General features: G+C 35.5%; 1 protein-coding gene across 1 annotated transcript; it reads left to right on the top strand.

The window, feature by feature from the left end:
- Positions 1-756: 756 nt before the first annotated feature.
- On the top strand, positions 757-13,941 carry LOC133038438 (uncharacterized). Its single transcript, XM_061116596.1, has 6 exons — positions 757-968; positions 1,147-1,393; positions 1,486-1,638; positions 1,732-2,171; positions 12,511-13,462; positions 13,579-13,941. Exons 1-6 carry the CDS (start codon positions 757-759, stop codon positions 13,939-13,941), a joined length of 2,367 nt encoding a protein of 788 aa, XP_060972579.1.
- Positions 13,942-15,151: the final 1,210 nt, after the last annotated feature.

The raw sequence follows: 15,151 nt of genomic DNA, 5'->3' as shown, positions 1-15,151 counted from the left end.
GGGGGTTTGTTATTAATGTGGAAAGCTGATATTCAGGTGCAAGTTTTGTCTAGTTCTCCCGAACATATACTTACTACTGTTGTAGGGAGCGGATTTCCGCCATGGTCTTCTACTGGATTTTATGGTAATCCTGAAGCTTCCTAACGTCATTTTTCTTGGCAACTTTTGCGGGATTTGCGGAAGGAAGTGCGAGGGCCATGGCTATGTATTGGGGACTTCAATGAAATTGTCAGTTTGTCTGAGAAGGTGGGTGGTCGAGATTGTCTTCCCCGGGTTATGGATGGGTTTAAAGAAGTGTTAGATGATTGTCGACTTATTGATTTCAGTTCTACGAAACATGAGTTGACATGGTGTAATGAACATAGTAATTCACGGATTATGGAGCGGTTGGATAGAGGGTTGTGCACAGAGGAGTGGTTGGATCAATTTGAAGGGACTGATATATCGTTGCTTGATTGGTGGGAATCAGATCATCGTGCGTTGGTGGTGGATATGCCGGTTAGAGTGGATGGAGTTAAATGTGGGAAGTCTAGACGTAAGAGTCGGTTTCATTTTGAGGAGGCATGGTGCCAAGAGGAGGAGTGTGCTGAGATAGTGGATCGGGTGTGACAAGAGGAACATGTTAGTGGCCGATTGGGGTCGTTTCGGTGTAGGATTAATAAGTGTGGGAAAGCTCTTCAGAATTGGAATCAGAAGAAGAAGCATAAACTCAATAGTGAAGTGGAGAAGATTAGAAAAGCTCTCCATGAGTTAACAATGATGCAACAACCGGGGGTATGGGAGACTATACAACAGATGGAAGCTAAGTTGAATGGGTTGCTTGAAAAGGATGAACAATATTGGAGGCAAAGGAGTCGAGCTTTATGGTTGCAATGGGGGGATCGAAATACAAAATATTTTCATCATAAAGCTTCTGCCCGACAAAAGAATAATGAGATTAAGGGACTTCAAGATCATATGGGTGTTTGGTGAGATGATAAGGTTTTAGTGTGCACGATTTTGGAAGACTATTATGAGAAGTTGTTTACGAGGTCTGATATTAATGAAACTGTCCTAGATGAGGTGCTTTGTGTAGTTCAAGGAGCTTTGTGTAGTTCAGCCGAAGGTCTCATCAGCTATGAATGATAATTTGGTGGCTGAATTTAGGGAAGAGGAAGTGGTCCGAGCAGTGAAAGAGATGAATCCTACCAAAGCACCTGGAGCGGATGGACTTCCAGCACTTTTCTACCAAAAATTTTGGTCCAAACTAAAAACGGATGTGGTAGCTGTGTGTTTAAATGTGTTGAATAAGGGGGCAGATCTGCAGTGTCTAAATGATACAGTGGTGGCATTGATACCTAAAGTTGATAAACCTCAAAGAATTGAAGAGTTTCAGCCTATTAGTCTTTGTAATGTGATTTATAAAATTGTCTCGAAGTGTTTGGCAAATAGGCTGTGGCTTTCTCTTGGAAATGTGTTTCTGACTTGCAAAGTGCTTTCTTGAAGGGTCGACTCATACATGACAATGCCATTGTGGGGTATGAAAGTTTGCATGTGATGCGGAAGAATAGATTTCAGAATGGTTCAAAAGTTGCTTTGAAATTGGATATGGTGAAGGCATATGATCCGGTGGAATGGAGATTTTTAGAAGCTATGATGGTGAAGTTGGGGTATAGTCGGCCATGGGTTGAGAAGATCATGAATTGTCTTACTTTGGTGCAGTTTTAATTTATCATTAATGGTGAAATTTAGGGCCGAGTACTTCCACAGCGAGGGTTACGACAAGGTGACCCACTTTCACCATTTTTGTTTTTACTCTGTGCTGAAGCTTTTTCATGTCTTATTCAACATGCTGAACAACAAGGTAGATTACATGGGATTGTGTTTGGAAGGCAGAGAGTAACGGTGTCGCATCTTTTCTTTGTGGATGACAGTCTAGTGTTTCTTGATGCAACTGAAGCTGAATGTAGATGCTTCAAAGAGTTGTTGGCGAAGTACCCTATTGCATCTGGTCAACTTGTTAATTTCCACAAATCTGAGATGTGCTTTGGTCGCTCTGTTTCTGGTTCGGTTAGGACTCACTTGGCTACTTTCATGGGAGTGAAAGTGGTAGATAACTACGGGAAGTATTTGGGACTGCCATCTTTTGTGGGCGAACAAAGAAGCAACATTTTGAGTTCATTAGGAATAAGGTGTGGAATAAATTGAATGGGTGGAAAGGGTCATTCTTCTCGGCTGCTGGGAAAGAGGTTCTAATTAAGGCGATTGTTCAAGCTATACCTACGTATATGATGAGTTGTTTTCGCTTACCAAAGAAGACTATTAATAGTATTCATAGCATGGCAGCCCGGTTTTGGTGGGGATCATCGAAAAAGGATGCGAAGATTCATTGGTGTAAGTGGTCTATTCTTTGTAAACATAAGGAGCAAGGTGGTCTTTGTTGGGTTTTATGCCCTAAATAAAACTCCATTTCAATGTAATCCATTTTATTTAACATCAATAAAGAAACAGAAGTATTTTTTATTCATTTGTGTATGTTTTGGTTCATATTATCAATTGCTTGTCTATTTGATTTATAAATTCATTTCAAACCCTTTTCACATACTTGATCCTGTTTATTGTGTTGTCAACACATTGGAAAGTAAACATGACTATGTGAATGAAGATTCCTAGATTTATCAGACACATGATTTTACTGATATGATAATCTACAACAGAGTTTACTTGCAGTTGGTATAATGCTATGTTCTTTCTAGAGCATTGGTTAAAGTAAAGCTCAGGTTGGGTGCATGGAGTATGCATAGGAAGGGACCGATATTGAACTTTGAACTAGATTTAATCAAACTTACCGTAATATCTATTCAAGTCAATATCGCCTAGTTGATCTTAGATCAAATGATCTCAATCCTGATATAATTAGGTTCAATCTCAAGAGTATTATTCGTGTTCTTTGATTTGTTAGTTAAGCCTACTTTTGGGTCAGGGTGATACGTACATTTTGGGAACACGGTAGTGCAATTGAGTGGGAGCGCTAACATAAATATGGAATCTATAGCTTCTATTTGGCGAATAGAAAGTAAAGGATGATTTCCTTCGAGCTTGACCAAACGAAAATAAATGGTGGAGTACTCATTTCACATAGTTGAAATATCATTTATACGGGGTTAAGTGTTTTAAGGATAAAATACATTGTAGGGTGTTACGGTAATCTAATCCCTTTACAGCGTAGATCATTCATATAGAGGATCATTGATCAAATTAGGATTATAACAATGGATAACTAATGACGTGTCTATATGGTGGAACATATAGAGCGTTATATATACTGAGAGTGCAATTCTAAGTTCTATGCGTGGATTCAACGAAAAATTAATAAGTCAGTGAATTTAAGTTATAAATTCTTGCTCTGCTTATTGGAAGCTCGGTTATATAGACCCATGGTCCCCCCACTAGTTGAGACAATATTACTTGTAAGACTCATTTAATTGGTTTTGATTAATCAATTATAATTCTCAAATTTGACTATGTCTATTTGTGAATTTTTCACTAGGTAAGGGCCAAATTGTAAAGAAAGAGTTTTTAAGGCATATTTGTTAATTAAGATACTTTGTATGGTTCAATTAATAAATATGATAAATGACAATATTATTTAATTATTATTTATAGTTAGTAAATAGTTAGAATTGGCATTTAAATGGTTGAATTTGAAAATTAGGGTTTTTGAGAAAATGAGATGCAGAAATAATAAAACAGCAAAATTGTAAAAAGTGAGGCCCAAATTCATAATGCCATGGCCGGCCACTTTTATAGGGATTATCATCTGATATTTTCATTATTTTCATGCCAAATAATTCAAACCTAACCCTATGTGGTATGCTATAAATAGATAGTGAAGGCTTTAGGAAATATACAACTTTACATCTTGTTTCCTTCAGAGAAAAACCTGAGCCTTCTCTCTCTAAACCTAGCCGCCACCTTCACTCTCTTCTTCTTCCTTGAATAATTTCGAACCTCTTATTGATAGAGTAGTGCCCACACACAGCAAGTGATACCTCAATCATAGTGAGGAAGATCGTGAAGAAAGACATTCAATAAGAAGGAGATTCAACACTAAAGGAAGGAGAGAAAGAGATCCAGGTTCAGATCTTGATAATACTCTGCGACAGAAAGGATACAAGGGTTAGAGATCTGAACGGAAGGAGACATATTATTGCGCTGCACCCAATGTAAGGTTTCTCATACTTTATATGTGTTTAATTTTGTAATCGTTTTAGAAGTTCATATTTAGGGTGTTAATCAACATACTTGTGAGTAGATCTAAGATCCTGGTAAAATAATTTCTAACAACTGGCCTCAGAGCCATGGTAATTGATTTGCTTGCAAGAAATTTGGACTTAAAACGATTTGTTTGTGTTTTGGATGGTATCATGTTGTTTTGTGTGTTGTATGATGATTGATTGATGTTTGTAAATTTTCATGAAAAATAATTGAATATATGTTTCTAAAATTATTTTTATTGGATAGTTTGGAAAAAATTAAGCAATTTACTTTTTTACAGAACTCAATTTCGATTTCATTTGAATTAGTTGTGATTTTTTGAAAATCGGAAAAATATTGGGATGGTCCAACTGTCACACGCGCGCATGAGGGGCTTCCCTCGGACAGCACGCGCACGGACACGAATTTATGTCTGAAACTGAGGCCTGCGCACGCGGAGAGGCTGCATGCAGCCTCCTGCGCCGGGTTTTCACGGTCAAGCAGCCCATCTCGTGCGCACGGGCAGTATGCAATGCATACTGTCCGTACCACATGCAATTTTTTCCAATTTTTCAATTTTTTCGTGCTTTTTCATGGAATTAACATCCGATTTTTTGTGTAGCTTTGTATTTTATTTTTTACTTTTCAATTTTCAAATCTAATATCAGAAATAAATTAATTTGAATTTTTCAAATTTAATTTTAGATATTAGTGTAATTTGAATTTGAAAACAAGTAAAAATCTATATTTTTGCTTGATTTTATATCTTATTTTTAAATTTGATTATTTTATCTTATTTTTTAAATTTAAAGGTCAGATATTAAATATTTTTTAAAATTATTTGACCTTATTTAAATTTAAAATAAGATTACTATAATCATGTAATTTTAAATAGAAGTAAAATATTTTGTTAACTTTTAAATTTTGTTATTTTTTATTTAAATTAAATTATAAAATCTGAAAAATAATTTTTTTTATTTTATTTAATTTATAAAATAACTTTAAAAATTTAAAAGGTGGTTAGCAATTATTTTTGAAATGATATTTAGGTTAGTTGAAACCTATTTTTTCAAAAATTGTAGGTTTAATTTAAATTTTTTTTATTATTTTATTTTAATAAAAACCGAAATTTTTTTATTAAATATTTTCGAAAATTATTATTTAAAATTAAATAATTCCTACATCCAACTATCCAATTCATCTTGTTGCAGGAGTATGTGTTTTAGCTTGTATATAAGTTTTATAAAACATATTATTGCTTGATCTAAATTGTCATGCTTAACTTGTTGACAGATCCAATGATCTGATTTTAACCCATGGTTCAATTGTCAATAGGTCAAGTAAATAATTTGTAACAGGTAAATTTTACAATCTTCTTTCATCTGTGTATGACCTAGCAACATGATAGGATCCATCCAGATGTGTGCCTGTGTGAGCCTATATGTTTAATTTTGTTATAGATGCATATAGGTTGTTGTTGCTAAATAAAATATCATAGTTTTTGATAGATTTTATTTAGGCCCATTTAGTTTTTGGGCCTATTCAATTAATAACAGTTGTTTATTTTAAGGTGAAATTCCTCTCTTTTGGGCCTTGTGTGAGAGTTGGGAGCCATAGTAGTTGGTACGACATACTGAACCCAGCCCCCCCCACATGAACTACCCCAATTGTGAAGGCCCATTCGCCTGATTTGAATAACTGTACTAGGTTAATTAAATTAGTTTAACCTAATAAAATTGATTAGCAACATAATTAATTTTATTTATTTTGAAATTAATTTAAGAAAACCATAGTTTAAAGAATTTTATTCTAAGCTAAACTATATGTATTTTTTTGTATTTAATTAAATATAGAATTATAACCAACTAGATTCTTTCTGAAGCTTAATTTAAATTTTTCATTAAATATTCCTATTTAAGTTGAAATCTAGTTATCTCTAACTAATCAACTTAAATCTGAATATCTTTTGAATTTCAAATTTCAAAATTAAGTTGAGGAATTTTAGGAATTGGTTATTAAGATTCTTTAGATATTTTTTAAGTTGATATTTTTTCAAATATTAACTTAAAATGGAATATTTTCAAATTAAGTGGTCACAACTTAATTTTATATTTAATTAAATCTAATTTGAAAGATATTTAAGTTGATTTTTTAGATTCTTCTAAACAACTTAAACAAGATATTTTCAAATTTGTTCCATTATTTTCGAATTTATTTTTCAAATTTAAATAATAATTGAAATTTAATTAAAGTTGATTTTTTTTATTTAAACCAACTTTAATTTGTAATTTTTCATTATTAAAATATGGAACAGATGATTAAATAAAATACATATATTTCTTAAATAATGAGCTTTAATCAAAAGATATTCGATCTCCATTGTTGGTCTTACAATAGTTAAATTTTTTCAATATAACCTCGAGACGCTAGACTTCGTCCCCCTTATGGATGGTTATTCGTTGAAAACTTTTAACACCGTAAGATTTTATTTGATAAGTGTTTTGTGAGTTTTCGTCTCTATTAGACTCTCCCCTACGGTGGCTACTTAGAGATAAACTCATAAAACATGAAACAATGGTGGGAGCTCATAAAGTGAGAATAACCTTGACTCTCGCCTACCGGGACAACGTTGGATTCTCATTTTGATCGAACAAAAGGTTGCTAAAATGGTTTTATTTTAGATGAGCTGACTACTCTATTCAAATAATGTTATCTTTGACTCTCGCCTACCGGGACACTGTATTTCATTATGTTGTAAACCTTGGAAAATAAACTATGTTAGATTTAGTATTTTTATAACATAGTGATTATTTGTTATTTTCTGAACTTGTGTATGAATTTGAACCAAAACCTTACTTTTATTTTATTGATGTATTGTAGGGCCAATAACCCTCATCCCAATCCACTCCTAGTTAATATCTTAGCAAATGAACTTGAAGATATGAATAAAACTCCTGGTCAGAGTAATACTTCAAATGTGCTCATGATGAACATGAAATTCCAGAAAGCATGTAAGCTGGGAATTGTTCACTCTGAAGAGCAAATAGTTCATAACTCCATAAATCCTACTATTTCAAGCTTAGTTGAGAAGATAAGAGAAAGTGATTCCACTTCCTCAAGTTATACTTCACAACAAAATGAACCAGCAAGAACAACAATTCACAAACGAATAAGCAGTGATGCTTTAGTCTTCGAATCATGTGTTTTAGAGAATGATAAATCCATTTGGATTCTTGATTCTGTGTCTACAAACCATGTAAGTTGTTCATTGCAATTGCTTGAGAAATGGAATTATTTGAAATCCAGAGAGTTGAAACTTAAGGTTGGTAATGGCGAAATGGTTTCGGTTAGAGCTAGAGGAAAAGCCAAACTCAAGTTTCAAAACAGAATTTTGGAATTAGACAATGTCTTATACATTCCAAATTTCAGTAGAAACTTGGTTTCTATTTCATGCTTACAATTGCAACAATACAAATTAGATTTTTCGAGTTCTGGTTCTACCATTTCTCGAAATGACATTCATATTTGTGTTGCATCCATGGAACAGGGGCTTTATCTTCTTAGACCAGAAACACCATTTGCCCTACATAACGAACTTTTTAAAGTAGCTAAACCTAGAAACTACAAAAAGCAAAAGATCGATGATGATAATGAAACATATCTATGGAATTTACGTTTGGGTCACATAGGCTTTGATAGACTCAAAAGGCTAACCAAAGACGGTCTATTGAAAAATGTCGTCTTAGGTGAACTGCCAGTATGCGAGTCCTGCCTAGAAGGAAAAATGACCAAACGTTCTTTCTCTGCAAAGGGAGAGCGTGCCAAACAAGCCCTAGGGTTAGTACATTCAGATGTTTGCGGACCTTTGAATGTAAAAGCCCGAGGTGGTTATGAGTACTTTGTCACTTTCATTGACGATTACTCTAGATATGGACATATTTACCTTATGCATAAGAAATCTGAAATGTTTGAAAAGTTTCAGGAATTTCAAGCATTCGCTCAAAACCAAATAGGTAAAACATTAAAGATCTTGCGAACTGATAGGGGTGGAGAATATATGGATATGCAGTTCAAAGATCATTTAATTGAACTTGGAATTTAATCCCAATACACTGCCCCAGGCACTCCACGACAAAATGGAGTTGCAGAAAGAAGAAATCGCACTCTTTTGGAAATGGTTAGATCTATGCTGAGTTATTCAACTCTATCTACGTCCTTCTGGGGATATGCTATACAGATGGCAAATGACATTTTAAATGTTGTTCCATCTAAAGCAGTCCCTAAGAATTTGGGAGTGCCCTGCTCATGTCTTGAGAAAGAAAGAAGGAAAACTTGAATCACGAACTGAAATTTGCATGTTTGTTGGAAATTCTAAAGAGACTAGGGGTGGACTGTTTTATAGTCACAAGGATAACAAAGTGTTTGTTTCTACAAATGCTACTTTTCTTGAAGAAAACTATATTAAAGACAACAAACCGAAAAGTAAAGTTGTTTTAGAGGAAATGCTTTCAGATATAACTCCTTCCAATGTTCCGTCCTCTTCCACTCAAGAAGAGGATAATCCCACTCCCTCAATCGAACCAACTAAGAAAACTACTACCAAAGTTCATGTTCAGAAGATCACCGCTCCTCATCGTAGTGGGAGGGTTTCAACAAAACTAGCTCGTTATGGCTTGGATGGTGAAATCAATATGGTCGTTGGTGACGGTATTGATGACGACCCATTAACCTATAAACAGGCAATGGCTAGTCTGCAACGGAAAAGATGGTCAGCCGGCATGGATTCAGAAATGGATTCCATGAAAAAGAACAAAGTCTGGGAATATGTAGACGCACCTGATGACTATCATCCAATCGGATGTAAGTGGGTTTACAAGAAGAAAAGAGGCGCTGGAGGCGAAGTCGAAACTTTTAAAGCTAGACTTGTAGCCAAGGGTTATACCCAAAGAGAAGGTGTGGACTATGAGGAAACTTTTAGTCCTGTTGCCATGCTCAAATCCATCTGAATTCTTCTCTCCATAGCTGCTGCTTTCGATTATGAAATCTGGCAAATGGAAGTCAAGACTGCCTTCCTTAATGGGGTACTTGAAGAAACCATCTATATGGAGCAACCAGAAGGCTATGTTCTTCCAGGGCAGGAAAAGAAAGTTTGCAAATTAAATAAGTCTATCTATGGACTTAAGCAAGCTTCTCGCTCATGGAACAAAAGGTTTGATGAAATCATCAAGACCTACGGCTTTCTTCAGAATGAAGATGAACCTTGTGTTTACCAACTCAAGGAAGACCAAGTAGTAGTATTCCTGGTCCTTTATGTTGACGACATTTTGATTATTGGAAACAATATCAAGAAAATGACTAACATCAAGGAATGGCTTAACACTCAATTCGATATGAAAAATTTGGGTGAGGCAGCCTATGTTCTTGGTATTCAGATTATCAAAAACCGGAAGAACAAATCTCTTGCTCTCTCTCAAACAACCTATATTGACAAAGTTTTAGAGAGATTCTCCATGAACAACACCAATGGGGCGAACATGCCTTCTAGATATGGTATTCGTCTATCTAAGGAACAGTCTCCTACTGATCCTCAAGAGATAGAGGACATGGCGAAAATTCCTTATGCTTCTGCAGTTGGAAGTCTAATGTATGCAATGTTATGCACTAGACCTGACATCTGCTATGCAGTTGGAATCGTGAGCAGGTATCAGTCAAATCCAGGACAGGAACATTGGAATGCAGTTAAGTATATTCTAAAATACTTAAAGAGTACAAGGAATCTTGTGTTAGTCTACAAGGGTGGTGCTTTAAATCCCATAGGATTTCCAGGCATGTCTTGAAGAAGGGAAATCTACATCTGGGATGGTGTTTACTCTTGTGGGTGGAGCAGTGGTTTGGAGAAGTACTAAACAAACTGCGATATCGGACTCGACGATGGAAGCAGAATACATAGCTGCAGCAGAAGCTGCTAAAGAGCTTGTTTGGCTAAGAAAATTCTTCACCAGTATCGGTGTCGTGCCAGGAATGGAAAAGCCTCTTGTCCTACTTTATGATAATAATGGAGCAATAGCCAATAGTAAGGAACCTCGAAGCCACAAGAGAAGCAAACACATAGAAAGGAAGTATCACATCATCAGAGAATATCTGGCAGGAGGGGATGTACTGGTTGAGAAAGTGGACATAGAAGACAACTTAGCTGATCCATTCACCAAAGTCGTGGCTGTAACTGCGTTTGAAAAGCACCGTCAGAATTTAGGATTAATTTATATGTACTGATTAGTTTTATATTAGTGCAAGTGGGAGTTTGTTGGGTTTTATGCCCTAAATAAAACTCCATTTCAATGTAATCCATTTTATTTAACATCAATAAAGAAACAGAAGTATTTTTCATTCATTTGTGTATGTTTTGGTTCATATTATCAATTGCTTGTCTATTTGATTTATAAATTCATTTCAAACCCTTTTCACATACTTGATTCTGTTTATTGTGTTGTCAACACATTGGAAAGTAAACATGACTATGTGAATGAAGATTCCTAGATTTATCAAACACAGGGTTTTACTGATATGATAATCTGCAACAGAGTTTACTTGCATTTGGTATAATGCTATGTTCTTTCCAGAGCATTGGTTAAAGTAAAGCTCAGGTTGGGTGCATGGAGTATGCATCAGAAGGGACCGATATTGAACTTTGAACTAGATTTAATCAAACTTACCGTAATATCTATTCAAGTCAATATCGCCTAGTTGATCCTAGATCAAATGATCTCAATCCTGATATGATTAGGTTCAATCTCAAGAGTATTATTCGTGTTCTTTGATTTGTTAGTTAAGCCTACTTTTGGGTCAGGGTGATACGTACATTTTGGGAACACGGTAGTGCAATTGAGTGGGAGCGCTAACATAAATATGGAATCTATAGCTTCTATCTGGCGAATATAAAGTAAAGGATGATTTCCTTCGAGCTTGACCAAACAAAAATAAATGGTGGAGTACTCATTTCACATAGTTGAAATATCATTTATACGGGGTTAAGTGTTTTAAGGATAAAATACATTGTAGGGTGTTACGGTAATCTAATCCCTTTACAGTGTAGATCATTCATATAGAGGATCATTGATCAAATTAGGATTATAACAATGGATAACTAATGACGTGTCTATATGGTGGAACATATAGAGCGTTCTATATACTGAGAGTGTAATTCTAAGTTCTATGCGTGGATTCAACGAAAAATTAATAAGTCAGTGAATTTAGGTTATAAATTCTTGATTTGCTTATTGGAAGCTCGGTTACATAGACCCATGGTCCCCCCACTAGTTGAGACAATATTACTTGTAAGACTCATTTAATTGGTTTTGATTAATCAATTATATGAATTTTTCACTAGGTAAGGGCGAAATTGTAAAGAAAGAGATTTTAGGGCATATTTGTTAATTAAGAGACTTTGTATGGTTCAATTAATAAATATGATAAATGACAATATTATTTAATAATTATTTATAGTTATTAAATAGTTAGAATTGGCATTTAAATGGTTGAATTTGAAAATTGGGGTTTTTGAGAAAATGAGATGCAGAAATGATAAAACAGCAAAATTGCAAAAAGTGAAGCCCAAATCCATAATGCCATGGCCGGCCACTTTTATAGGGATTATCATCTGATATTTTCATTATTTTAATGCCAAATATTTCAAACCTAACCCTATGTGGTATGCTATAAATAGATAGTGAAGGCTTCAGGAAATATACAACTTTACATCTTGTTTCCTTCAGAGAAAAACCTGAGCCTTCTCTCTCTAAACCTAGCCTCCACCTTCACTCTCTTCTTCTTCCTTGAATAATTTCGAACCTCTTAGTGATAGAGTAGTGCCCACACACAGCAAGTGAGACCGCAATCATAGTGAGGAAGATCGTGAAGAAAGACATTCAATAAGAAGGAGATTCAACACTAAAGGAAGGAGAGAAAGAAATCCAGGTTCAGATCTTGATAATACTCTGCGACAGAAAGGATACAAGGGTTAGAGATCTGAACGGAAGGAGACATATTATTCCGCTGCACCCAATGTAAGGTTTCTCATACTTTATATGTGTTTAATTTTATAATCGTTTTAGAAGTTCATATTTAGGGTGTTAATCAACATACTTGTGAGTAGATCTAAGATCCTGGTAAAATAATTTCCAACAGTCTTGGCTTCCGGGATTTGGGTCTCTTTAATCAAGCCCTTCTGGCTAAGCAAATATGGAGATGTATAAGGTATCCGAATTCTTTATGTAGCCAAGTGTTAAAGGCTAGTTATTACCCAAATGGAGGGGTATTGGAGGCTAAATGTGGGAATCATGCGTCCTTTGTTTGGAGAAGTTTAGTGTGGGGGAAGAAGATTATTCAAGCTGGGTATCGATGGCGAATTGGGAATGGGAATTCAGTAAGGGTTCTTGAGGACTCGTGGCTGCCTAGGCCGGTTACTTTCAAAATTTATGATAAGCCTTCGTTACCGGATCAACTCCATGTCATTTATTTGAAGAAAGGGAGTGGGGAATGGGATGAGGAGTTTGTTAGAGTTGTCTTCAATCCAACGGATGCTGAGTTAATTCTTCAAATGGCCACTTCGGAATGTGATATTGAAGATAAGATCCTATGGCATTATAGTAAGGACGGGGAATATTCAGTTCGTAGTGGCTATCGTATGGCGGCGGCTTTACAGATCAGAGATATTCAATCTGATACAGAGTCTTCTGAGCGATGGTGGAGACAACTTTGGAAGCTCAAAATTCTGCTAAAGGTGAAGCATTTTGTATGGAAAATGGCCCATTCTTGGATACCAACCAATTCGGCTCTTGCTCATCGGAAAATTCAGGTTGAGCCTTATTGTATTCGGTGTTCTAGTGGTGCTTATGAAAATGTTTTTCATGCATTATGGGGATGTAGAGTGAACTGTGACGTGTCGAAAATTGCTGGGCTCTCTGGCAAAATTAAGAGACAAGGTAAGGAAGATGTTCTTGCTTTTTTGATGAGATTGTCAAGTAGTTTGGTAAAGGAGGACTTTGAGTTTTTTCTGGTTTTGTCTTGGAATCTTTGGTATATTAGAAATTCGGTTAACCATGGGGGACACAAACCCGCAGCTGCTGCAATTGTTGACTGGTGCAGCAAGTTCACTGTTGAATTTCGAGATGGTTCTTCACCGAAGAAGGATGGAGCACAGAGGGCTGCTGCTCGTTGGGTTGCACCAGTGCGGGGGTCGTTTAAAATTAATGTTGATGTGGGGTGAAAGTAGGAGAAGGATTAGGAAGTGCTAGTTCGGTTGTTTGAGACCATGATGGGCGTGTGAGTGGGGCTGCTGTCCAGATAGTGAGGAAAGAGCTATCTCCCCTTCATGCTGAGCTTACTGCAATAGCAGATGGGCTTAAGGTCAGGTTGCAGCAGCAGCTGCCTTCTTTTACTGTGGAATCCGATTGTTTGCAGGCCGTTAATTTGGTGTTGAAAGATGAGGGGGGCTGTCGAGATGTTGATGGACTTATTACTCATATTAGAAGTCTTTTGCAAGATGTAAGGGTTCACGGGATCTCTTTTGTTTATAGGGAAGCAAATCAAGTTGCTCATGTATTAGCCAATGAAGCTTTGATTAACAAAGCTAGTGCAATGTGGGTTGGGGTTGTACCCCCTTGTGCGAGACAAGCGGTTCAGCTTGACTCGCCTAATCTTATGTAATGTTTGTTTGAATGAATGAATTCCGTTTCAAAAAAATATATATAATTTTTTTTATTAATGGATAGTATTAATAAGTGGTAAATAAATAATTAAAAAAATAGTATTTATCGAGAATTAAAATTTCTCTTATTCAATAATTTTTTAACTCCGTTATCTTATTTTACTCATACGGTATTTCTTGATGCTTTCATTAGCATTATTAATAATAAGATGAACTTTGGAGTTTGGTCCATTGACCTGAAAATTGCCCTATTTTATATGAAGTTTTTTAAATTATGACGGTAAAAATTTAAATTAGTATTTTTTGATAAGGTTTTTATTTTGAGAAATTTTTAATATTATTATAAATTAAAGTCATTTATACAATAGAGAAAATAGAATATGGAACTTTTTCTATCCAAAAGACATCTTCATCCAATTCTAAAGTGTACTTTGCTAAGTCGTGGGCAGATCTATTGGCTTGCCTACGAGCATGAATAATAGTAGCTCTAGGAGAAAAGAATAGAAGAACAAACGTCATCAATTAGACCTAAAAAATAAGATAAGTTTGTATGAGAAGAGGTCAAAGCAGAAGAAACTCTCAAGGCATCTGTTTCCACATGTGCGATTGGGAATTGTTGTTGATTAGCTCAATTAAGACTATGAATGAGTGCCTTTCTTTCCATTACATCACTTCTAAAACAGCCTTGGACTGGTTTGGATAATGCAACAATAACTTCTCTTTTGTAATTTCAAACCACTGCTCCAATACCCAGTACCTTATCTTTAATGTTGACTGCTGCATCTACATTTATCTTAAGAATATTAACATCTGGTGGCTTCCATGGTATCCCAATTGCTAGCCTCACAATGTGATCTGAAGCATCATGTTGAGCCAAGTCGTGCTGGTGTGACACAACAATTTCAAAGTGTGCTTGCTGGCAGGGGTGGACCCACATATAAGCGAGGTGGGGTAGTTGCCCCCTAAAAAAATTGAGAATATATGATATTTATAAGCATAATATTAACTTTAGTGTAATGGTTAAGCTACTTAGATTATACGTTAGAGGACAAAGGTTCTAATCCCACTAAAAGCATATTATTTTTCTTTTAAGTTTACTTTTTTGCCCCCCTCATTTACCAAAAAAATTTTGCCCCCTCACTTTAAATTCTAGGTATGTCATTGCTTGCTGGTGTAGCACATACTGTGAAGAATGTTGCTGATTGTTGA

The sequence above is a fragment of the Cannabis sativa genome, chromosome 5 (genome assembly GCF_029168945.1).
Source record: "Cannabis sativa cultivar Pink pepper isolate KNU-18-1 chromosome 5, ASM2916894v1, whole genome shotgun sequence".
In the NCBI taxonomy this organism is placed as follows: Eukaryota; Viridiplantae; Streptophyta; class Magnoliopsida; order Rosales; family Cannabaceae; genus Cannabis; species Cannabis sativa.
The sequence above is the reverse complement of the archived record's forward strand: the minus strand, read 5'-3'. Positions and strand labels throughout refer to the sequence as shown.